Raw genomic sequence first — 26,807 nt, 5'->3', positions numbered from 1 at the left:
ACAAAAGAAATAAAACGCTTATCGGCAAGGTAAGATTTATATTACACAATCAATCAATGTCAATTACATACAGATAGTTCATACATACCAGTATGTTATAGTTCCATCAAATCATATAATTATATTTGATATTAATTAGGTAAACAGATATAAAAGTATTCATATAATTGCAATAAAAACACGGATATAAATATACATATAAAGCTACATATCTATACAATTCAGCATATTAAAAAACAAATATAAGCAGTAATACTTTAAAGACCACATCTGTATAAATAAATATAAATGCATAGTATAATACAAGCCAATTACCACCAAGGTCATGCAAAGTTTGCAATGACTTCTAGAGGTAAACAATGTTTGCCAAATAGTACATTTGCTATTCTCCACAATTATGACAAACCAGCAAATATATGGGATGTTGGTGATTTGCATTATATAATGGACCTTGGAGATGCTTTATATACAGAAATGCACTCCATTAATAAAGAAGATATGATGCATCCTGATCTACCTAAATATATACAACATATGGATAATGTGTATTCTATTAAGCTTTATCAACCATGTGAGAAGTTGGCCTGATATATGATGTCACTAGTTCTAGTGTACACCTTGTATCAGTCCAAACAACCCTTATGGTGATTGGCTGTAAAGTCAACCTTATAGACCAGCTACCCTAGTGGTAGCATGGACAAGAGCAGTCTTAGGCTAAACTCTGTATGGCATGTGAAGCCAGCTGTTATACCATATGTGATCCCTTGAATACCAAATGAAAGGACACCACAACAGATATATATAAAAATAGAATGTATTTATTCTAGTCAAACCCTCAGCACTCTTTATGAGACTCGAGATAAGTACAACATAGTCTTATTTAAGCATACATTAAGTCACACAGGTAAGTAATACAGTTATGCCCTAGGGGCCACGCAAACCATATACTAAGTAAGTGGTATAAGAACCACTGTCACGAACACAGGATAGGCCTAGGCCTAGGGAATCGCTGGGGCTACACTATACTACCAAAGGTTAGGAAGTGGGAGGCCCACGGGATTCAGGTGCACAGTGGAAACACTCACGCGTAATGCGTAAAAGTCGATAGAAATAGTAGTTGTTAGAAATTAACAGTTTTAGGACACTTCTGGAATAGCTAGGAAGTCGCGACTTGGAAACTAGACCCTAGGATAGTCAATACCCTTGTGAGCACCGGAGTACTCAAGTTACCTAGCCCACGGGCTGCGGGTGCATAGGTGTGAACTTGCGTCGGGTTTCGTTGTTGACTCCTATGGATGCCTGAAGGAAAGTTGCTGAAAGGCAGTCAGTGAAGAGTGTCCGGTGGATCCCAAGGATAGAATCAAGAAGGAAGGATACCTGCAAGCAGAAGGGACAGAGTCTAGGTCACCAGCCAGGAGCCGGGAAGGAACCAGGCGATGTCGTGCAGATGCAGGTGAAGAGGTGAAGCTTGTCGCAGCAGCCACGGGTACCAGGAGACGTCGAGGACGACCAGGACCAGGAGGCGAGCTGTCCCACGAAGGCTCTTGCTGATGTCGAGTTAGGACCCAACAAGCCTTGGCAAGCGGAACCCACGCAGAATGGAGGACTTGCTTCTGGTGCAGACCAGGAAGGTCTGGGGTGCTTCTCTTTCACAGAGGAGCGGGTGCCAGTCTGGAGGAGCCGGACCAGCAAGATGAAATCACAGGTTCATCGTCGCAGAGGTCACTAGCCAACGGGCCAGCAACCGGACAACACGTCGAGCAACTCAGGTGCAGAAGAGCCCCACGCAGAACACGTGAAGTATGGGGAGCTGATCTTCTTTGCAGATGGTGCTCGGGATGGGGGCTTCTCAATTCCCCAAGCACAGCCTCGAGGAAGCCATGGAAGTCGTGCTAGTCAGTTACTAGCCACTTTTCCCAAGTCGCCGGTCCCACGTCGCCTCCACGGGTCTCAGCTTCGCTGCAGATGTGAATCTGGGTCAGAGGTGTCTGGAAGTCTCGGCCCTGGTCAGTCTCTGAAGTCGTCCCTCGTAGGATCAGTCGCAAAGCAAGCAGCAGTCGCTGGATGGTGCCTGGTTGCCCAGGGTGGTCACTCCTAGGCCACAAGGGAGATTTCTTCAGTCTTCTTCCTGAGGTCGAATGTCGAAGGTCCAGAGTTTCTGTTCAAGTTGCAGGTTCAGGTTAATCTAATTTTGCAGGGCTCAGCTACCTACTGATATACTGGGCTAGTGGGCTGGGCTACCTGCAAGTTCCCTCCTATGGGTGGAACCAGGAAGGGGAGTGGCTACACCCCCTTTCCTTTGTCCAGGTTCGCGCCAGAGCTGGGGCTGGAGTGCCCCAGCACCGGTTTGAACTGGACTATGCATGGAGCACCTTGTGTGCCCCAGGCATGTCTCATTCCTTTCAGCTCTCCCTGCCCCAATACACTAAAGTCTGTCTGGGGAGGTGCTAGCACCTCCCCAAGCAGGAAACCTATTGTCCAGGCCTCCCTGGCTGGACGGGCTCCCAGCTGCAGGAGGTCAGACTCGTGTCTGTGGCAGCAGCATCCATTTTGTGATGCTGAGGCTTTGGTCAGAGTTAACGAGCAAAGTAGGATTTTAACATGTCTCTCCCTCTAGAAGGGGGGAATAATATTCTCATCACCAGAAATGGTATGGGGGTATTATTCCAAAGTGTTAGACACCTTACACGACATGTTTTGATAAAGCCAAACCATAGTTACCATAACCGTTTAAGATCATAAGGTACTTTAAGAGTATATGGTAGGCTATATCATAGAACAGCTATAAGGACATGGTTCTGAAAGCTGCAGACAGGCTCAGCTCATGCTAGAGCACCATCTCACATGTTACCAAGCACTCTGCCTCCAGGATTGTTAAGGCCTGCCATAGGAGTGGCTCACAGGTACACATGTGTCTATTTTAAGGGCAGATATAGGTATACTATATCTAAGCAAGGGGTGATTACACGACCTTGCCCCAGCTGAGTGATCAGCCAGTTGTGTCTGATTGGAAGGCCAGACCAGGGGTGGCATAATACATGCTGCAGCCCCTGGGAGGCCTAGGGTACACCTATGCCCTGGGTACCTAGGGTACACTGTACAGGGTCCAATAAGGTGATCCTTATTAATTGGGTATGTACCTAGGGTACATGGAGTCCATTTTAAAGAGAGAGCAGACAGCCTGAGACCCTGAATGGCAGGATCTCAGGATAACTAAGTCAAAAAACCAGCTAGACACTAGGCAAAAAGTTGGGGGTAACCATAGTCAGATATCCACCTTCCTACACACCATACAATGGAAACATATTTAAACGTTTTGATTCATTATATCCAGATATACAAGCGGCATTAGCTATATCATTAACACATTCTGGAGTTTTGCTTTGCATGGATATATATGTTATTTCTATAATGAAAAATGAAGATAAGTATTTCATTTTTGATTCACATAGTCGAGATAGCAATGGAATGCCCCATCAAAATGGAGCATGCGTAGTCCTACAAAAAAAAAAGTTTGAAGACCTAATGAACTACATTAACAATTTAGCAGCTTGCATAAAACTATATAATGCAGAAGATGTTCCATTTGAATTAACACCAATTGATATAAATACAATACAAAAAAAGTCCTTTGACAGAGCTCAACGCACAAAGAAACAAAATACGACAGATAAAACTCCTACATTATTTATGCATAATACTAGCTTATTCACAAAACTCGATAACACTGCAAAATGTTGTACTAAACAAGCAGCAACATCACAGTTGCATGATACAAATACTAATACAACAAAGCATGCACAAGAATCACCCTCATTATTAAATACACCACATACAATTGCTGCACAAAAAAAACATTTAAAAAAGACATAATCCAAACACAATTATTTGTAAACCACTTAAAAGAACTAAAAAAAGTACAACATTAGAAAATGACATAACACAATATAACATTATGCGTAACACACCAAATACAAATATACTTGCAAAAAAGAAACCATTAGATGCAAATGTACAAAAGGTACCATTAGATGTTAGTAATACTTTCACAAACAAAGACACACAACAAAGTACAACAATAGATGCTCTAAACACAACAAAACACTTACTAATGTAGTACATCATATGAATATAGAAAAAACAAAAACAGAATACACCAATACTAAACACCAACACCTCAAGAAACAATCACTTAGCATAAAAAAACAAAATATATGTAACACAGACGAAACCAGTAAAGTGCAAATAGAAGCAGATTTCCAAATAGAACATGAACAGTGTAAACAAAATCTAATAGACAACACATATTATTGCAATAATGTATTTGCTATTATATATAATCACCAAAAGAGTGCTTCCATGTGGATTGCAGAAGATCTATATAATATAATGGATCTAGGCAACACAATGTATATAGAATTGATAAGGTTTTATAACAAAAAAGACATAGAATTACAAGATATACCTACTTACATAAAACACAATAATACAATATATACAATAAAAATTAAGAATCCATATTTATATAGTATATCAATAGATAATACATTACAGGAAGCCATCAAAACAGCATTGCAGAGTGCATTAGCTATATATAATTCTATAATAATATGCCTACATACAAATATAATTTCTATTGGCAAAACTAACAACCTCTATTATACATTTTATTCACATACAGCAAACATGAAAAAAGTTTACATATTAACTGTAAGAATATAGCTATAAAATTAAACACCTTTGATAATCTTACACAACATATAATAGAACTTGCAAATAATGTAATGCCCTGCAATGCAAGTTTTATACTATTGACAATAACACCAATTAATGTAAACACAATTAAACAAAACTCCTTTAAAAAAGCACAAAAAAGAATAATTTCAAAACGGAGTCAAAAAAGTCACAAAAAGGTGTATGTGCATTGTACAAAACAACTGCAGAATACAACGAAAACTCGTTTGTCTACAAGTATACAAACAAACACTATTAATATACAGGACGGAACTAATACTCAAATAACAAATAACATTAACAATAGTACACCAATAGTTACTGTAAAACTAGTTGACTCAATTAAAAGCTGTTTGCAGGAAAACCAATGTCAAAATGAACCTTTTATTGAAAACATTAGTCAAAATTGTACAAATAACACAAGCACACAAAGAAAATTACAAATGTCTATAATAGATAACTTTCATACAGAAATACATTATGGGCCAGAATATGTTTGTACTATTTGTAACCAAATGTGGCACAAACAAACAATAAAAGGAACACATAATATTGATAAACAAAAATCTTTTATTTTATGTAACATTAGCAAACATAAAACAAGCTATATATGCACTACATGTTACAAATATATTAGCAAGGACAAAATACCGCCATGTTCTGTGTATAATGGAATGGGCTTTCCTGATTTACCACCTGAACTATATTTGCATAATTTAGAAGAGAGGTTAGTATCACCAAGAATACCTTTTTTGCAAATTAGAACATTGCCACGTGGTTTTCAAAAATCATTATCAGGTGCAGTTGTTAATGTTCCATCTGATGTTATGACAACTGTTACAATTTTACCAAGACAAATAAATGATAATATGACAATTCCAATTAAACTAAAGCGTAGGTTAAGCTATAAATCATATACGCATTTTGAAAATGTGAGACCAAATGTAGTAAAAAATGCAGCTATATGGTTAGCATGCAATAGCAATTTATTCAAACAATATGGGGTAACAGTCAATACAGATTGGGAATATGCCCCACAAGAAACAAACAGTGAAATTAACACTTCCGAAGCAAATAATACATCAAGTAGTACAGATAACATACCAGTGGGCAACTTAGATACATTATTAACAAATGAAACAATACCTATGGATAATATAAATATTTTAAGTTTATCCCCTGCAGAACATAACACACCACGTGGTTTATATGAAGATAAAGATTCTGAATATCTACTGTACTGTAGTGAATCAGCCACTTTTGTGGTCTGACAACCTATGATGACCCTCAATCACCACCATTCTGTACTGACTTAAGTTTGTTCTGCCTTTTAGTGGAATAGTCTTTCCAAGAATAGAAGGTATGGGATGTTGAGGTGCAGTCTTGTGGGTGGTGGTGCACACATGTGCTCAATGTTGTATACTGAGGGATTAAGTGTATAATGTTATTTGGGTTAGGTGAATTATGACTTTGACCTATTGGCTTTGACGTGGTCTAATGTCATTCTGCCTTCTGACTTTACCTTGCTTCAAACTTTTCTGTGTGCACAGTGGTGCTTGTAAGTTGTGTGGATGAGAATTATAGGTGCTCCTTTGACATGGTCTCATGTCATCTTGCTTTTCAATTCCATCCTGCTTTGGGCCTTTGTGTGCACGGCTTAACTAACTCTGAAGCCATTTTCTGTCTCCTGCACGAAGCGCATTTTACTGACTAGAGAGAACTGGTTCTTATCAGAGGAATGTACATGGTTTGACTTTTAGTCATAACAGGGGCCTGATCAACCCTTGCTCTGACCTTGAATCAGGCTGGTACTGGCTCTCATGAGAACTAGGGGGGGTGGCTTGCTAGAAGTTTTGCTGTGTTTTGAATGTGTATTAAAAAGGGGAGTCTACACTGGCTCGGTGGAAGTTCATCCATGGAGCAGACGTGCTGTCACGGAAGAGTAGAGGCTGGTGTCACCTCTGACTTTCACCTGATTCAAGCAATGGACTCCCCTTGAGCAAAGCGGGGTGAAGTGATGGAGCATTAGGTGAGGTGTCTCTGCTACTAACTGTCTCTTGATTCTTTTCTGAATTCTTTCCTTTCCTTCTTATTTCTGATTCTTATATCCATACATATATATTTCTCATATATATATATATATATATATATATATATATATATATATATATATATATATATATATATATATATATATATATCCAGTTTCAGAAAGTCATATATATATATATATATATATATATATATATATATATATATATATATATATATATATATATATATATATATGCCTTGATTGTATGTTAAATCATATTATTGATATGTTAGAGTCTGCTATGTTAGGTGCATTTGGCTTACTGTGTGGTGCTATTTACAAATAAATACATCCCAGATATACCAATTCGTCTTTTCCTTGTAGCAGGAGGTGTGGACTCTTCTTGGCCAAGTATTCTGTTGTAGAAGGATGGGTGAATTCCCTTCTAGCAGGTAATTGTGTTATAGGAAGTTGGTCTAATCCTAACAAGTGATGTGCAAATTATTGTTTTCTTGACTTGCCTTTGGGGGAGTGTTGAAAGTTTGCCCACCTTAGGAAGTGCTGTGTATATGTTATATAGTGTTCACTTCACACTGTTACGAGGGCAAGGGAGTGAGGAGTCACACAGTGCTATATACACTAGACCTAGGTGACGGAAAGTGAGGGAAAAGGGTTCTGTGAGGAGCGGTTCCTAGAAGTATTAGTGCCTTTTCTTAAAGCCCCAAGCAGAGATTCGAGCGCGTACCTGCTGGTGCCACGCTTCTCCGGAAACGTGGCGGGGCGGGTCACAGGGTCGTTGGCCTCCTGGCGCTGGATCTGTTGGGGTCTCCCCTCCGTGGCTTCCTCCTTCACTCCTCTCGAACTCAGGTCTCTCGTCCGTGTATTCTTTCGTCGCTCCTTCTTCCTCCTCGGGGGTTCGTGCCGTCGTCCGTCTCAGCTCTTCCGGTATTTGAACTCCTCCTGCCGTCTTCGTCATACGGGTGGGCGGAGCCGGCAGATACGTCGGCCCAGTTAAAGAAACACTGTCCACTTTGATCTACCTGGTTCCGGGTACAAGGCTCAGGCTTCCAAGTGTTTGTATGCTGGAGAGACAGAGGGGAGAGGTAAACATTCCCACAGTCAGTCGTTAAAGGTGGGCTCGCAGCGTTGTCTAGTGGGTTCTCAGTGTCACCTCGTTGGCTCTCCTCGTCACAGTGTGTTTTGTAAAAAGTGCTTATAAATAGCTTGCTACGTGAGGCAGAAAGGGCTGGATCCCTTTCAAGTGTTTGTTAAGGAATGCATATCAAATGTTTTCAGTTGCAAAGTGAAAGTAAAATGTCAGAGCATAACTCTGAAGTGTGGGACTCCTTCGAGTTTAAAGACTCCGGAGTTGCAATGAAGGATGTTAATCAGCAGGAGATTTATGACATTTTAGACAGAGACAGCGGTGTTATTTTAAATGTGTTGGTTAATAGGCATCAAACATGTGGGCATTTGCAAAAAGAACGTAGTGAGTTGAAAACAGAGCTAGTTGATGCCCAGTTTGAAAATATATCTTTGAAGACAGAATTAAACGTGTACCAGGCTGTGAAGCTGTTTACTTTGACCAGCCAGAATGATTCAGATGTGATAAATGTTACAGAGAATGCAGTCAGTCTACGAGCTACACAGACGGTTTTAATTAATTCTTCTGAGGAGCTTTCTCAGCCAGAAAGGAATGTGCATGAAAGTAAACAGACTAATACTGAATGATACATTTTGCTTCGAAAAAGAAATGCAACAATATGATTTTGGATGTGAACAGCAGATTGTGTACAATGATTACAGGAAAGTGCAGGGAAAAGAAAGGTTACTTTTAAATTCAGATGCTGGACAAATGCAGATGATTTTGTGCGTTGGCGCACCAAAAGATACTGGACAGAACAGAGTTAGAGAAAATGTGGTTTGCCTATGGGAGATTGCAATGGTTATTAAGTGGCATGTAGAGACAGAAAAACAGTTTGCACAGGATTTAATAGAAGGTCCTGAGGTGGAGTTTGAAACACAAGATTTCCCAGTGAAGGTGCCCTATGTTACAAAGGAAATTAATTTGAAACAGTACAGAATGCCAGATGGGCGTGAAGGGATCAGTGAGATCATTCAGGGCTTGACAGATTGAGGTGGTGACAATTCTTGGCGCATGACAGTTGATTATTGGGAATTGGACAAATATATACCTTCTTTGACTGATGCTGTCCCAGATATTGTTACAGAAGTAGCATGGGACTTGATATGTGACTTTTGATATTGCCAATGTTTTTTTCTTTTTGATATGTCAAGAGCAGTTTAGTTTTTTTTTTCATGAGTTGTTATACTAATGACAGTTAAGAATTTGCTTGAATTAGTTAGACAGAATGGGGGAGCATTTTCAGATTAAAGAATGTGAAGTCTTGCTGGAGGTCAGGCATGTAAAGAGTTGTTCATTTGAAAGCGTCTGTCAGATTGATGTTTGGGAGGCTTGCAGTGAGATCATCCAGCAACGCTGAGCAGAGCTCAGGCTGTCTGTGAAGTCTGAGGAGGAATTCCTATGGGAGGGGTCATCTCAGCTCCTCTCCCCGGTAGGTAGAGCTAGCTTCTTGGAGATAGATGTCTGGGAGGCTTGCAAAGGCGCAGGTTCCACCCCACCCCTCCCCCCCATGAGGAGAGTCGCAGACGACAGTTGGCAGGAGTGCAGATCACTTCGACCTTGAAGGAGATAAGGTGCGAGCTAGAGACAGCCGAGAAGTCTCTGCTTGTTATGTTTGGCAAGGGGCCATTTAGTGTCCACAGAGGTTTGTGAAGGGGGGCAGCACCTGTGAGGGGTGCAGTGAGAGAAGTGAGAGAAGGAGACTGCCCCAGCCCTTCTTGCTGTGTATAGAAAAAGAGGGATTTTACCAAGAATTCAGAGGCTAAAGCGTTGGTAGTATTCTTAGACAATTCCCCAGAGCTGGAGGAGACCTATGTAGACAGAAATTAAAATATTCTATTTTTCGAAATGCAAGACGGAAGAAGTGTAGTTTTGAAAAATGTTTTTTGCAAGAAGAGTGATGCTTGTTTCTTTTTCAGAGCCGCCCAGTTCTCCGCGTGTGAGTGGGACTCCCTTCTCCCGTGTGAGTGGGATTAGGAGCATTCAAAAGCTTGATTCATTTATTTTGTGTATTCGTTTAAACATGTATCCAGATATCTATGAGCTATTTCTAGATGCACCTGAGTTCTTGCTTCTGCATGTATTTAGAGAATGCAGACTTTATTTGCTCTACAGTGATTATCATATACTTTTGATGAGTTTTTCAGTTTTACACTGGAGTATTTCGATCATAGTTGCTTTTAAGTCATGATTTGTTTTGAATTATGTATTTTTGTGTAGCCACTTCAACACATGAGTTGCTGTTTCAACATGTGCTTTTTAGTAGTTGTGACTTTTAATTTCGAAATGTGGTTTTAAATGGTTTTGCTTTCAATTGAGATATGCAGTCCTTTAATGATAGTTTTGTTTTTCAGTTATGTATTTGCTAGATTTTGTTTTTGACATATGTGAAAGGTGATGATCAAGGGTCATGGGGTGCAATGTAGTGAATCAGCCACTTTTGTGGTCTGACACCCTATGATGACCCTCAATCACCACCATTCTGTACTGACTTAAGTTTGTTCTGCCTTTTAGTGGAATAGTCTTTCCAAGAATAGAAGGTATGGGATGTTGAGGTGCAGTCTTGTGGGTGGTGGTGCACACATGTGCTCAATGTTGTATACTGAGGGATTAAGTGTATAATGTTATTTGGGTTAGGTGAATTATGACTTTGGCCTATTGGCTTTGACGTGGTCTAATGTCATTCTGCCTTCTGACTTTACCTTGCTTCAAACTTTTCTGTGTGCACAGTGGTGCTTGTAAGTTGTGTGGATGAGAATTATAGGTGCTCCTTTGACATGGTCTCATGTCATCTTGCTTTTCAATTCCATCCTGCTTTGGGCCTTTGTGTGCATGGCTTAACTAACTCTGAAGCCATTTTCTGTCTCCTGCACGAAGCACATTTTACTGACTAGAGAGAACTGGTTCTTATCAGAGGAATGTACATGGTTTGACTTTTAGTCATAACAGGGGCCTGATCAACCCTTGCTCTGACCTTGAAGCAGGCTGGTACTGGCTCTCATGAGAACTAGGGGGCGTGGCTTGCTAGAAGCTTCGCTGTGTTTTGAATGTGTATTAAAAAGGGGAGTCTACACTGGCTCGGTGGAAGTTCATCCGTGGAGCAGACGTGCTGTCACGGAAGAGTAGAGGCTGGTGTCACCTCTGACCTTCACCCGGTTCAAGCAATGGACTCCCCTTGAGCAAAGCGGGGTGAAGTGATGGAGCATTAGGTGAGGTGTCTCTGCTACTAACTGTCTCTTGATTCTTTTCTGAATTCTTTCCTTTCCTTCTTATTTCTGATTCTTAAATCAATACATATATATTTCTCATATATATATATATATATGTATATATTATCTACTGGCAGTCGCCAGTAGATAGTTATAGTTAGGACCGTGTTTCCATAGGAAATCTCAAAATTCAATTTTGAATAACTTTGGCGCCGGTTGACGAATCTTCGCAAAATTTTCAAAACTAATGGGGCGCTCCGCTCAGCTCCTACCCTGAAAGTCTCGGGGTGATTCGTCAAGCGGGGGCCGAGAAAAAAGGGGGGTCCCAAAACGCGTTTTCCCCATGCATTTTTCCATAGAACCTTTAGTCGAAGGTACAGCCCGAACGGCTGAACAGAATTGCTTGAAATTTGGCAGAGAGGTAGTCCTCAGGTCAGGGAAGTGCCTTTTGCACGTCTGGTGTCAATCTGTTCAGTATTTCCTGAGAAAATAGCATTTAAAAGCATATAAATATCTATACGCACGGTGAAAAACCTTAAAAATATATATATATATTAATAAATACACAACTTAGCATTTAAAAAACCGTACAAATTCACTTAAAAAACCATAGGTTTCACACACGTTATAGTTAGGAATTAGCATTTAAAAAACCTTGCAAATTCACTTAAAAAACCATAGGTTTCACACAGGTTATAGTTAGGTGGACATTTCACTCGTAAAAAACCAATGAAATTCCCCCGTTATAGTTAGTTCAGATAACTATAACGGGGAGTGTTGAAAGTTTGCCCACCTTAGGAAGTGCTGTGTATATGTTATATTCCATAAGTTTGGAACTGATATTCTCTCCCTGGGAAAGTGACGGTACATTCCTTGGTCCAGGGGAGATCTAAGGTTTGTCATTACAAGTACAATATGTCAATGGGAATTAAGAAGCTGTGACAGAAGGGTGGCTAATTGTATAACAAAAATATTTTTTAAGCTAAAAAAATTACATATAAAACAGATCCAAGACAAAATATTTATTTCACTAAAGAAACATTTTAATGATGGCAAAGTTATAACTGTGAAAGATATAAAAGACAACCTACAAGGCATACTGCAATATAATGAAGGGTACAAAATACTAAAAACTATACAGAGTTCACCTCCATACTGGGAAAATTGCAAAAAAGATTTATTTGCTATGATAAGGCAATTGGGAATACCAACATTCTTTCTCACTTTATCAGCAGCAGAAACAAAATGGTATCATTTGATTAATATACTATTGCGCATTAACAATAAAAATGAATGCAGCAAAGAACAATTTGAAAGCATGTCCTGGGAAACAAAATGCACATTAATACAGCAAAACCCTATAACATGTGCACGACATTTTGACTATCAAGTTAGGAAATTGTTTAATTGTATATTATTACACAAAAGTAACCCTATAGGCAAAATTGTTGATTACTTTTATAGGATAGAATTTCAACAGAGGGGATCACCACATATACATGCATTGTTATGGATTAATAATGCCCTGCAATATAGCAAAGCAAAAGTTGAGGAAGTTATAAATTTTATTGACAGCCACATAACATGTAGTAAGACAGTAAACACATGTATAGAGGCTTTACTACCATTACAAAAACATGGGCATACCAAAAATTGTCGCATAAAACATAAGAGAACATGTATATATCAGTATTCTAAATATCCTATGGCATATACTGTTATACTAGAACCAATAGAATTGGACAAGACAGATAATATCCTAAAGCAGCACATAGAGTTAATACATACAACAATGAATACACAATACTTTAATAGTTATTCATTTGAAGAATTTTTACAACATATGCACTTAACTGAAAACCAATATATAACATGCATACAATCAATTATAGATAAAAAACTATACTTTTAAAAAGAACACCAGCTGAATGTTTTATCAATAACTATAATAATATAATATTACAAGCATGGCAAGCTAACATTGACATACAGTATGTTTTAGATGCTTATGCTTGTGCTGTAAATATTGTTTCATATATTAGTAAATCACAGCGAGGGTTAAGCAAAATAATTGCACAAGCTGCAAAAGAATTGTACCATAATCCAAACATCAAAGAACAATTAAAGCACATAAGTAACAAATTCTTAAATTGTACTGAAATTAGTGCACAAGAAGCAGCTTATCTCATATTGCAAATTCCATTAAGGAAAAGTTCAAGGGCATTTGTATTTATCAATACAAATATGCCAGATAAACGAACATACTTAATGAAAGACATACATACAATTAACTCATTGCCAGATACATCAAGTAAGATACAATTTGACAATAAAATTGTTAAATACAGCAAACGCCCAAAAACATTAGAACAATGTACTTTGGCTGACTATGCATCAAAGTACAATAAAAAAACAAAGCAAAGAAAAGAAACACTACAAAACAACCATGATAATTTTCTTCTAGAAACTAACTTCTATAGTTCAGATGATGAAGAAGTTCAAATAGATGACTTACTTTGGAAAAAAAGCAACATACTATATATCAAGCGTAAACAACAGAAAATGATCTGTTACTGTAGGTTTAGCAAACTAAATTATTACAGGGAATTATTAATGCTTTATTATCCATGGAGAATAGAGAGCAACATCATTATACCAAAACACACATACTTAGAAAGATACTTACAAGTACAAAAGCAAGTCGATGAAAATCACTATCAGTATAATAAACAAACTGAAATAGCAAACAATTGCAATGCATCAACAAATAATGACCTTATCCTTACACCTCCATTATCACCTATAGCAGCAGTATCAGTAGATGATATAGACAATAACACACAAGAATATCAACAACAAATACAATATGACATATCATTAGATTTAGGTATTAGAAGCACTGCAGAAGAAGAAATATTCATAAATAATGTATTACCACAAATGGAATACAATGATTTCATGCAGAATTTAACACCTGAACAACTTAACTTTATATATCCCCACTTAAATTGGATTAAAACTCAAACCACACCCTGCTATACGTTTTGTACAGGTGGTGCAGGAGTAGGTAAAAGTTTTCTTATAACTGCACTTTATCAAACTTTATCATGATACTACAATACTAAAGCAGGAGAAAATCCAGATAACATATATATATTACTCACAGCACCAACAAGAAAAGCAGCACATAATATAAATGGGAAAACAATACATAGTACATTTAAAATACCAGTATCACAAACTTTAACATATAAACAACTAACACATGAAAACAGAAGCATACTACAAAACCAACTCATGCATTTAAAAGTGCTAATAATAGATGAAATATCAATGGTAGGTGCAAATATGTTCAATTTTATACACAATAGATTGCAGGAAATAAAAGCATCTAACCAACCTTTTGGTGGCATATCTATACTAGCAATAGGAGATTTCTATCAATTAAAACCCGTTTTCGACACATACATATTTGACAATCCAAGACATTTGTATGGACCATTAAGTACAAATTTATGGCAAACACATTTTAAATTATATAAACTCACAAAAATAATGAGACAGTTAAATGACTTGCCATTTGCACACATGCTTAATAGATTAAGGATAGGTGAGCATATACAAAGTGATATAGCAAATATTAAATTGCGAGAAATTGTACCTCACCCAAGTATTATACAAACTATACCATATATAATGTCTACAAACAAAGAAGTCAATGAAATAAATAACAACGTTCTGATGCAACATATACAACACAATGCAGTATATACAACTTTAGCAATAGATACAGTTTCAGCAGACTTAAGTCAAGAAGTAAAGTAAACAATAATAAAACAATTACCAACAGACTCAACAAAAACAATGGGATTAGCAAACATATTGCATATTGCAATAACATTACGATATGATTTAACATCTAATATTAATGTAAATGATGGCTTAACCAATGGTGCAACAGGTATAGTTGAATATGTAGATAGTACTAATAGCATACCAATTGTAGTATGGATACAATTTGTTCATTGCAAAATAGGCAAACATACAAGACAACAAAACAAACACCTATATCATATTCACATTTCAGATAATTGGACACCTATTTTACCAATATCACGACATTTCCAATTCACAAAAAAATTCATCACAATAATACGCAAACAATTTCCATTACACCAATCATCTGCACGAACTATACATCGAACACAAGGCGAAACAATAGAACCATTATATATACATTTTAATAATTGCAAAATACACCATTTACATTTTGTAGCTATTAGCAGGGCAAAATCCTTAAACATATATATTAAAAACTTCGATGAGACTAAAATACTAATACACCCAAAAGTGCATAAAGAAATGCTACGCTTAAAAACATATATGTTATTGGAAATATCAATACCACAAATTCGCAAATATCACAACTACTTTACAATTGTAGTACATAACATACGATCACTACAAAAAAAATTCCAAGCAATGCTAGCTGACACTAATATATTGAATGCTGAGATATTATGCTTAACTGAAGTAAATAATACACAAACCACAAATCCAGACATCTTTAAAATTGACCATTATCATATGATGTTATTTGACAAACATTATAGCAAACATACACACCATGGCATTGCAGTATATTACAACAAACACCACATATTGCAACCAACATTTGCAACTGAGCAGCAAATTGACATTTTAAAATGTACAAAATGTATCAATAACACACATTACCTTTTTGTAATTATATACAAACCACCAAAAGTCACAATACAAACCTTACTAAACGTCTTAACAACCATATTAAATGCTTTCCCCAATTATTAATATATAATAATGAGTGATTTTAATATAGATTTTAAAAAAGCAACACACAATAGCAATTTGTTATTAAATTACATGATAGAACATTTTAACTGCATTCAAAAAATAAGCACACTCACAACAGACTACAATTCTTTGTTAGATCATATTTTTACAAGCACAGATATCCCATATTATGGAACATTAGAATCATATTACAGTGATCACAAACCAATATGGATAGCTATTTAACAAAAGTGTATTACATACAAGTATATTAACGAATCTTGTTTAAACATTACTTTATTAAATGTTTATTTGCTACTGCATATTGTTTTACAGATGATTTCCATTCAAGAATTGAAAGACATGAAACAAGAAGATGCAAAGCCATACCAAAAGGCAGTACGTGTCAACATTATTAAATGTTCAGCAAAAACCTATTATCGCAATGCCAAACAAGAAAACAAAGTATTATATCATATGGCTCTGGCAGATCAAAGTGGGTCTATTAAAGCTACGTGTTACAATGAAGATTATTATACTCAAACCAAAGAGCAAAATGGAATGCTAATTCGCAATTATATCATCAAAAATGCTATATTACTTATAACCAAACAAACAAAATTATCAAGGATGCCGCCAATTACAATACCACCAGCTATTATCCAACAAGCTGAACATATTTTGCAGCCACCAGCCCCACCACTGTCCCCCATAAAGACAGTGAGAGAAGCAAATGAAAAAACACTATTAAGTGTGTCCGGAACAATATCTGAGGTAAGTTAAAATATATCACTTTTAAATAAAGTCTTTTTGATGTTTGTTATACCACAGAAACGTAAATCACAGTACTGCTAAAAAATGCTTATTAATATAACTATTTTATATAACTAATGTATAACTGTTACTAAAAGTGGTAAAAAATGTTAATGCTTATAACTATACTTGTAAATGCTATAAAATACATCCCACACAAAATTTCATACAAAAATGTTAATGCAACCATAAAAGGGAACCTTTGTTGACAAGTAAGTAAAAATAAGGTATAAGAAAATATCATTCAAAAACAGTCTCCCATTAATGCATATCAAGATGAATTTACAAAGATATATCTTTTATACCCCATTCTTATTTATCTTGTATTTGTTACTATACATTATATATATATGTCTCTGTATATATATATATATATATCCAAAATATCTGCTAATAAGCAAACGCACTCTCAGTAGCTGTATCAGTAACAAGTTTAATTTACACTGTTACGCGTTTCGGGAGTCACGCTCCCTTGGTCACACAGTGTGGTATCACGACACAAACATCCATAAGTACACGGTAAAGTAAAGTAAACATAGTCAAAGGACTGCCGGTTGGGAATGTAACTCAAAAGGTGACTTTGGCGGCCATCTTGTAATGTATGCTTGTATACATTATACAACAACCAAGTGGTGTAATTTTAGGCAAACAAAGCAACATAACCGCTTGTACGTTACATGTTAACTGTGTAAAAGTTATTCATCAATAAGCTCTGTCAATACATCTCGTCATAGTGACTTATTGACGAAGAAGGCTACCTCTTCCACATTATTTCTGTTGTGAGGTTCTAATAACAGTGGAGTAAGACACATTCAGCAAAATGTCGTGCAATGGGGTAATGTGGATCTTTATTGTTTACTGCTCTCAGGTGTTCGAGAACTCTCTTTTTGGCCATGTGAGTGGTGCTCCCTACATATCTTTTTGCACAGGGACATTCAAGAACATATACAACATATGTCGAGCTGCAAGTAAGGAATTGTGTTATACTTTTCATGCCAACTCTCCCAGGTAAGCTCAACTCTTTTTTTTTTTTTTTTTTTTTGAAAAACCTTTATTGACATTTCAACAATAACAAGTATGGGCCTACAACCCCCGGGGCCGGCCGCTAAGCAGTCAGAGTAACAGAGATCAAATTTTATCACAGGCAGCACCTCGGGGAGCAGAATCTCCATGCTAGTATACTCTCGGCCACTGACCAGCCCAAGTAGGAGACCAGGATACAAAAGGTTTTCATTTTATAATAAGGGAGGATGGAAGGATCAGGTGCCAAACAGTTTCCCAGCAGCGAAAAATAGCAGGCGGAATAATAAACGTCAACAATAAACAGCAATCTATCTAATCAATGGCGCTGAAACAGGAAGTTCAGGATGTGGAGGAATATCACGGCCATTTGCGCCTGCAGTCCCCTGCCCTAAAACCCAGAAAACACCACGGAAATTGTGGCACACATGAAAAAGCAGTGATTAACAACGAAGGAGTTCTACCATGCTGATCCCAGAAAAGAAAGACAAAGAAGAATAAGAAAAGAAAAAGGAGGCCATGGAAAAAAGGGGTTAAAGACTAAAGAATCCCCTCCCCCAACCCCCCACCCTGCACCTCTGCAGATGAGTACGGCCCCCCCCCCCAGCAGTGGGCCTGTCGCCCCGGAACCAGACCCGAAATATAGAAGAAGCAGAGTAAAAGGAGTAAGAAAAGAAACCCCACCAGACGGGGGGGTAGAGAGAGTATTAATAAACTGGAGGAGGGCCTTCAAAACATGCCCCCGGCTTCTCCCTCCCGCACAATATGTCTTCCCCCAAAGCAAACAATAAACAACACAAAATCGACCATGTCAAAGAAAAATGGGGAACATTATGCACCTATTACACTAACAGTTATGCCGTGAGAGCACGCAACCCCTGAGCCCGCCCGCCTATTAGATGACCACCTCTGAAGGATCAACCTTATCCTTGGCCACTCTTTGCGAATCTACCCAGGCATACCCATCGACCCAGTGCCATGTCCAATGTTACAAGGAAGAGGAGCGTCCAAAAAAGACCAGGAAGCGACACACACAGGTAGGGTGGAAGTCTCTGAATACCAACACAGTCAGCATCATGGAGGGTCGTCTTTCCCAGTGCTGCCCCAGGATCTGCACTGCACACAAGGTCCAGGAAGGCGGAATCAGCCAGAGCAGGCAACCGTTGCTTGAATATTGCCTGGGTCGCCGGAGGCCGCGCACGGGACAAGGCCACCACCCCCCACTCAGGTCCAAGACCTCCGGAACAGACCAGACCCACAGCCAGCCGATCACACGTTAGTATACAGTCCGGAGTTTCCAGCTGTTCACTATTCACAGGGGCGGCCACGACACTGTCCTCCTGTGTGCAGTGTAGGAAGTCCCTGTGTACCTGGGGACAGGCAGGCCGCAACTGTTCCGACGCTGATGCCACACCATCAAGCTTACTCCCCAGTACCCAGGCGCCGTGAACCAAGGTGGAATGAAGGGCACCGAGAGCTTCGAGAAGGTCACCGTACCCCAGCACAGCTCCCGGCGCTCGCTCCGCTACGCTCCTCATAGTCGCACACTCCCAATCTTGCCGCGACCCAGTGTACAGGATGGTAGACTTCGTCCTATCAAGATGGCCGCCGGGTAGGTCCAACCCAGATTGGGACCGGGACTCAGGGACAAGCGCCTCAAGGTCCACGTCACTGGAAACAGGGTTCCGGGGGCAGGCAAAAAATATATCCGGTGTGTGGTCACGGGCAATAATCATCCCCACCACGGACCAGCGCCCGCGAAAATCCGGGAGCAGCCCGCAAGAATCAGGGCGAGTTACGGGCGGCGTCCGGGCAGCTCACCGGCGAAGGCTGAGGCAATCACCGGAGAATCTTGGAATTGCCACCTCGGGCATGCACTCGTTCCGCTACGCTTAGTGGTAGGAACGACCACGGCGAAATGTAGGCTGATATTCGCACCGCTCCGGTAGTCCGACTCCACCCAGTCACCAAAGGCCGCTGTTGTTGAACTGCCGCCCGGCCATGTTGTCCACTCGAGGTCCCGGTTCCAGGGCGGCACAGGCCGCAAACTTCAAATGGACATTTCTCCGGCGGTACCGCCGCCAGAAACTTCGGAGTCACACGATCGGTTGCCGCTCTCATTCACCAACACGGGCATATAGCGCAGGCTAAGGATCTCATGCAGGATATCTGTGCGGGATGCGGAGGTTCACGGAGCCGGGAGCCTACGCTGCCGTCCCGGTCGCCATCTTGGCTCCTCCTCCTAAGCTCAACTCTTTAACCATCTTGCTATTTCTGCACGCCTTACAGTGTCCGCAAGGGTGAAAGCCTTTCAAATTGTGATGATAGGGGTCCCTGTTGACAGTGATATCCCCACGTACTAGTATATCTCTCAGGCTTTTGCTTTTCTGATATGTTATTTTGGGTCTAGTGCTAATTTTTGGACCTATGATGGGATCATTTTGAAGAATATTCCAGTTATCGGTAAGGATTTTTTTAATCTTATGTGATTCTTTGTTGTAAGTTAGAATCACTCTCGTCTCATTATTCTCCATCACATTCTCTTGTGTCTTGATTTTTAATGTTTCCTCTCTTGTTATCTTTCTGATTTTGGAAAACAGCCCTGTTCAGCACCCAATCTGGGTAACCTCGTTCCCTGAATCTACTTAACATCGTTTTTTCTTCTTTGAGATATCCCTCTCTGTCACTACAGTTTCGTCTTGCCCTCAACAGCTCACCATAAGGTATACTCCATTTGAGGGTGTCAGGGTGGCTGCTGAGGGCATGAAGAAGACTGTTGCCAGCTGTTTCTTTACGGTACAGTCTTGTTTCTAAGGCATTACCTTTAGCCGTAATCTTGATGTCAAGGAATTCTATTTCTTCTTTTTGCAAGTTGTGGGTTAAAACAATGTTATATGGGTTGTCATTGAGGAGGTTTACAAATTCTGTAGCTTCCTGTTTGCTGCCTTTCCAAATAAGAAACAGGTCGTCTATGTATCTTAACCAGGTATCGACTTTGTTAAGGTAAGTGGCATATTTCACATCATTGCGTACTTCTTCCTCCCACACACCTAGAAACAAATTCGCGAAACTAGGCGCAAAACAAGTCCCCATTGATGTGCCTGTGACTTGTTTATAAAGGTCTCCGTTAAACAAAAATTTCAGCATCTTAGTATGTTCAAGATACATGATGTCTCTCTCATTAAGGTAATGTGTACATGCTCTAATACCCTGGCTATGTTCAATGATAGTATACAAAGAGCATACGTCTAATGTAAGAAACATGTGCTTGTCATGCCATACAATACTATCAATTTTACGTAAGAAATCTTTGGTGTCTTTGACATGTGTAGGTAATTTAAACACATAGTCTTGTAAAAAGTGATCGACATATTTAGAGATGGTTTCAAATACACTACCTATGGATGAGACAATCGGTCTTCCAGGGGGTACAAGTGGGTCTTTGTGAATTTTGGGGAGAAAGTAAATTATGGGGAGTTTGGGATAATCTCTTTTGAGGAATAAAAATTCCTCCCACGAGATTAGACCTTGCTGCTGCCATGTAGACAATTTTTCCCACGTTGTGGTGATACTTTCATTGCAGTCTCTTGAGCTGCTCTTGAAATAGAATTTATCATTTCCCAATTGTCTATATGCTTCTTTCAGGTACATTTCTTTTTCCTGTAAGACTACATTGCCCCCCTTGTCGGCCGGACGAATAACAAGGATAGGGTCATTTCCCAATGCAGTAATGATGGATTTCTGTTTCATGGTTAAATTAAAAGATTTGTCCTTCTCTCTGTTCCGTCCATGTTTGCAATCAAGTAGTGATTTAGTGACAATATCATGAAACGTATCGATGTTGTCATGTGGGAGGACTGGATAGAATACAGATTTTGGCTTGAAGCCAGTCATAGCTGCTTTATCTGTAACAATATTGTTAATCTCTGTAAACGTATTTTCACTGCCATCATCTGTGTTTATATTATACGGTAGATTTTGCATGGTTCGTACAATGTTGGCATCCCCTATTGTAAGGCTAGGTTGGTCACCTGGGTCCAACAATGTGCTATTGTATTCAATCGTACCACTTTTGAGGGTGTGCCACTTCGAAAGTTTCAACTTTCTAATAAATTTAAACATGTCTATTCTTGTATTAGAATAGTTGAATACTTCTGTGGGACAAAAGGATAAACCGAGACATAGTGTTCTCTTCTCAAGGTCAGACAGATGCCAGTTGGTAAGGTTTATAATGGTTTTATTTACCATAACATTGTCATTCATGATTGGTTCTTTCTGTAGCCTCCCCGTCTGGTTCCCATTGGCTCCGTGTTTCTTCCTCTTGTTTGTTCTGTGCTTCCGCCTTGTTCTCCTTTGTTTGCTGCGCCCCTGCCTCTTCCTCTTCCTCTTCCTCTCCCACGGTTTCCTCTTCCTCTCGGTGTGGAGGGGTTGATCTTCCCGATTGCCACCCCTTCTTCAGCACTCGGAATTCGTCCAAAAAAGTGGCCGGTCGGGTTATTACTTCCACTTCGGATGTGGTGCTGGTTGTATTTTCTGAGGTATCCGTGTCTGAGTCATTGATTATAGTGGTCGTTTGAACCATGGTTTCTATGATGTTTATTTTTTCTTTATCTGTTTTGGATGTTTGGATATCATACATATGGTCATACTTCCTGCTGTAAGTTAATATGCGACCTGTCTCGTAGTCTGTACAGTTGCGATTAAGTTTTCTTTGTTTTCTTGGAGCACGAGAAGGCGGGTTCGTTCCCTACGCACTGGCCTAAGTACCTAGCAAAACTGAGACTCTCTGACGAGGTAGGGAAAGGAAAGGAAGAGGGACTCGCACGAGCGAGAAGCCCCACAAGAGTCGTTCAGGAAACGTGGATATGGTTTCGTTGAAGACACCCGACCTCCGGCGGGGACACACCTTCCGCCTGGCGTCTTACCTTCAAACGGCACTGCAGTTTCCGGGATTCGAGTCAAAAGCTCAGGTTCAGCGATGAGAGAAGCACGCCCGACCTCCGGCGGGGAACACCGTCCGCCTGGCGTGAACGGGAGACTTGAATACAGAAATGATTGTCAAGCCCCGTTTCTCGGCAAGGATGGGGCTATATAGCCTTCCAATCAGGAGGCTAGCTGGTCCTGGTGCTCCGAAACGACCGGGAAGTGTGTTCTGGGATATGTAGTTTTCTTTGTGGTCTGGGGTTGATATCGTTGTGCAACGCAGGTCATGACATACAAGCATACATTACAAGATGGCCGCCAAAGTCACCTTTCGAGTTACATTCCCAACCGGCAGTCCTTTGACTATGTTTACTTTACTTTACTTTACCGTGTACTTATGGATGTTTGTGTCGTGATACCACACTGTGTGACCAAGGGAGCGTGACTCCCGAAACGCGTAACAGTGTAAATTAAACTTGTTACTGATACAGCTACTGAGAGTGCGTTTGCTTATTAGCAGATATTTTGGATTGAATTTTGCCGGGGGTAGCTCTACCGGCTTAACGCACCACCCAACAACGGGCGAGATTCCCAGGAGGAGCTAACAGTGTCGTCTTGCACATATATATATATATATATATATATATATATATATATATATATATATATATATATATATATATATATATATGTAGATAAAAATATAAGACACAAAGTAACAAAATAAATAATACTATTAAATTATTGCTATCCACCTTTTAGATATAGCATTATAATAAAAAACTAATATCTAATAAAGGAAGTATTTTGCAAACAATTAATATATATAGATATATTTCTTTGCCCAAACTAGATCTTGAAGCACACTTTAAAGGTAAGTAAAATAAAACTATAATTATAAATGATCACTAAATATAGATTAACATCAACTATATATCAACAAATGTATTTTTTGCAAATGTGTATATATATATATTAACAAGGAAGACACCCTAATAACGCTATTAAAGGTAAGTAAAACAAATCTACACTTGTAAATGTTAAACAAATGTATATTACCCAAAATTACCAAAAAAGATATAAGAAATACTTTCTATTGCAATTCAGTTATAAAGCATATCTACTATGTCATATCTATACTTTTATAGCAATATTTATATGCTCCTCTTTACAACTATAATTCAATAGTTAATATATGTTAGTAATCTATGCATCTGGATATATATATAATATATATCTCTGTATATATATATATATATATATACACACACACACACATATGTATATGTTACATAAAAAAAGAAAATATTTATATATAGTTCCTAAGAACCTTATCTATAGAGCAACATAACAAGTAAGCTACTACTAACAAATGATTAATGAGCCAAGCACCCTCTAAAACATTATTAAAAGGTGAGTAAAACAAAGACAGAATAAATTTGCAGCAAATATAAATTAGCAACTTATCATCTCAACTGCAATAGCTATAAATCAATATTAATCTATATTACATATTTGTTTTATAATATAAATACTTATTATAACAATATTTAAAAACATGCTATTCAGCAATATATAATGTACATTAAACATGTTTATATTACTATAAAATATATATAAAGACATTTAGTGAAGCTACATCTTTGAAACACCACTAAAAGGTAAGTAAAATATAACTTTCAATAATAAATGCTAAGCATATATATATTCAAACAATGGCAACATGAATGTCATTGCAAATAATGCGTAGCATTTACTTATTATCCTAAGCGCAAATACTAACATTACATGTCAAAGTACTACATTTACAAACTATAACAACTTAAACAAAACATATGATAATATTGCATGCATTTCTTATCATATGTCTTAAAATGTAGATATATTATTATGTATTGTAATTTTTTTATCGCAAATTTAAAAACTGTCTGACAATAGCTTACATACTCTTATAACTACTTCCCAAAAAATACTTTATAGGCACCTTAAAAAAATCTTGATATATTGTAGATGTGCATTTAAAACAGTATAATATTGTATTAGTATATAGGACTTTTTCTGTAAATACAACAGTAACCAAAGCATATTATATATTGCAGGAAGAAGCAACAAAAACAATATTCATCGGAGGACAGAAAACAAAACTAAAAAGCATAACTATAACTGATGCAACCGACTCTGTGAAAATCACTTTGTGGAGAGAAGCAACGGACTTCCCTATAGAAATTGGGAAATATGTACAAATAACACATTTGACAGTACATCAATACAAGGGAGAAAAAATCTTAAACACAACTCGGCATACCCAAATACAAGTAAGTCTACATTTATATAGGAATTTATTTCTCGAAAAATTGTAAACAGTACCATTACTAAAACCATTTATCCATAGGGTATACAACCACCAAAAGAAAACATAACCGTTACACTATATGGACTGGAAAAAACGTTTCAAGAAATAAGCACTATGACAGGGCAAGTCGAAGCAACAGAACATTTCCAATCAATGGAAATACATAACATTACTATAATGGATTTCTTGGATATAAGTGCGGATACTGAAGACTTTGGGGATGCATTAATGCCACACCTGCCAATAACTCTTAATGTACTATTCTCTAATGGATGTATCACACAGATAATTAAGCAACTTTAATGTACATCAAAAATAACTATGTCTCAACAACCTATGCATAAAAATGTATATCTAAAAGCATTTGATTGTGCATGGCAAATTTTACAAAGTAATACTAAATACTATTTTGTACAATATATGATACAACTATGGTATCTTATTATGTAGACCACAAATTTAGGCAACTGTAAATACTATATTGCAATGTTTACTTATACTTTATTGTTTGTTGCCATTTTATATAACAAACAACCTAAATTGCAAAGTCCTTCGCTAAATATTTTTTAAATATGGTGCATTAGAATATATATTAAAAAAGAAGATTAGCCTTATATAACAATGCATATACATATCTATCCACAGTAGTTTGTTCATTAGCAAAATACAATATATCTAGTATATACCTTGTTCTTAAACTGTTTTCACCAAGAACTATTGATCTACAAAAAGTGATTGCAAAAATGCAAAGACAACTTATTAATATTGTTTACTTTTCTAAAATTCAATACACATATAACATTATTAAGAAAACATATACTTAGATTATAATGTATATTAATATATACACATACTTATTAATGGTATTACAAAAGAATGCATGTTTACAAAATAAAGTTTATAAACCATATTACTGAGATATGCATTATTTGCAAACCAAACACTAACATTTTACAGGTGAGCATATAAATAATACAAACAGCAAAATATCCCTTCCAAAAGTACCATACTATACTATGTTATGCTTTAAGAAAAATCCATTGTTCACCTTTTTTATCTAAATAATTTGAACTACCAATGTTAAATACAGTACTTACCTTAACTGCTACACCAATGCCACATAAAAAATATCTAGCAACAAATACCACAAGTACACTAAGCCACTACAAACCTTTTTTACAGTTTCATTAACACACATTGAAAAAGTTGCAACTATTATACTTGCATTCTTATTTGCAATACCAATAGCTCCAACTTTCATAATGCGAGACCTATTGCATTGCAAATGCTTGTTAAACTTTGCAGCTACCCCAGAGGAAGGGCTGTCTGTGAACCCGAAATGCTTTGGGTATTTTAATGAGGCTGCTTGGGGCTGCGGAACCCCACGTGCTGTTAATTAAGGCCTGAATTGGCTTGTCACCGGCAGTAAAAAGATGGGATTCATGGTGTCTTGACCAGAAGAATGAAAACTTTGTGACAAATTTGTGAAATAAAACTTGGATGAACAATGGCATAAAATGTAATATTTGATGAATAATTGATTTCACTGCGCTTTTCTCGCTGTGCGACATGTAAATGGAGCACATTTATGCTCCATTTTGCTCTGCAATTATTACATATGTGCTGTCTGGGGCAGAGCACACAATTTTGCCATAGATCATTGCTTTAAAGGATTGACTAACAATAGGTTGGTGTGCATTCTATCATTTTCACGTACTGTTTTGAGTTCCTCATTCCTGTCTACTGGCAGTGGTTATTCCCCAT

General features: G+C 37.9%; 1 protein-coding gene across 1 annotated transcript; it reads left to right on the top strand.

Annotated features, from left to right (window-relative positions):
• LOC146812479 (uncharacterized) lies at positions 1–26,556 on the top strand. The gene is made up of 4 exons (XM_085619469.1): positions 1–29; positions 16,271–16,708; positions 24,790–25,005; positions 25,083–26,556. Exons 2-4 carry the CDS (start codon positions 16,271–16,273, stop codon positions 25,344–25,346), a joined length of 918 nt encoding a protein of 305 aa, XP_085475595.1. The 5' UTR covers positions 1–29; the 3' UTR covers positions 25,347–26,556.
• The last annotated feature ends 251 nt before the right edge of the window (positions 26,557–26,807 follow it).

Source organism: Triturus cristatus, chromosome 7 (assembly GCF_964204655.1).
Source record: "Triturus cristatus chromosome 7, aTriCri1.1, whole genome shotgun sequence".
Taxonomy (NCBI): domain Eukaryota; kingdom Metazoa; phylum Chordata; class Amphibia; order Caudata; family Salamandridae; genus Triturus; species Triturus cristatus.
The sequence above is the reverse complement of the archived record's forward strand: the minus strand, read 5'-3'. Positions and strand labels throughout refer to the sequence as shown.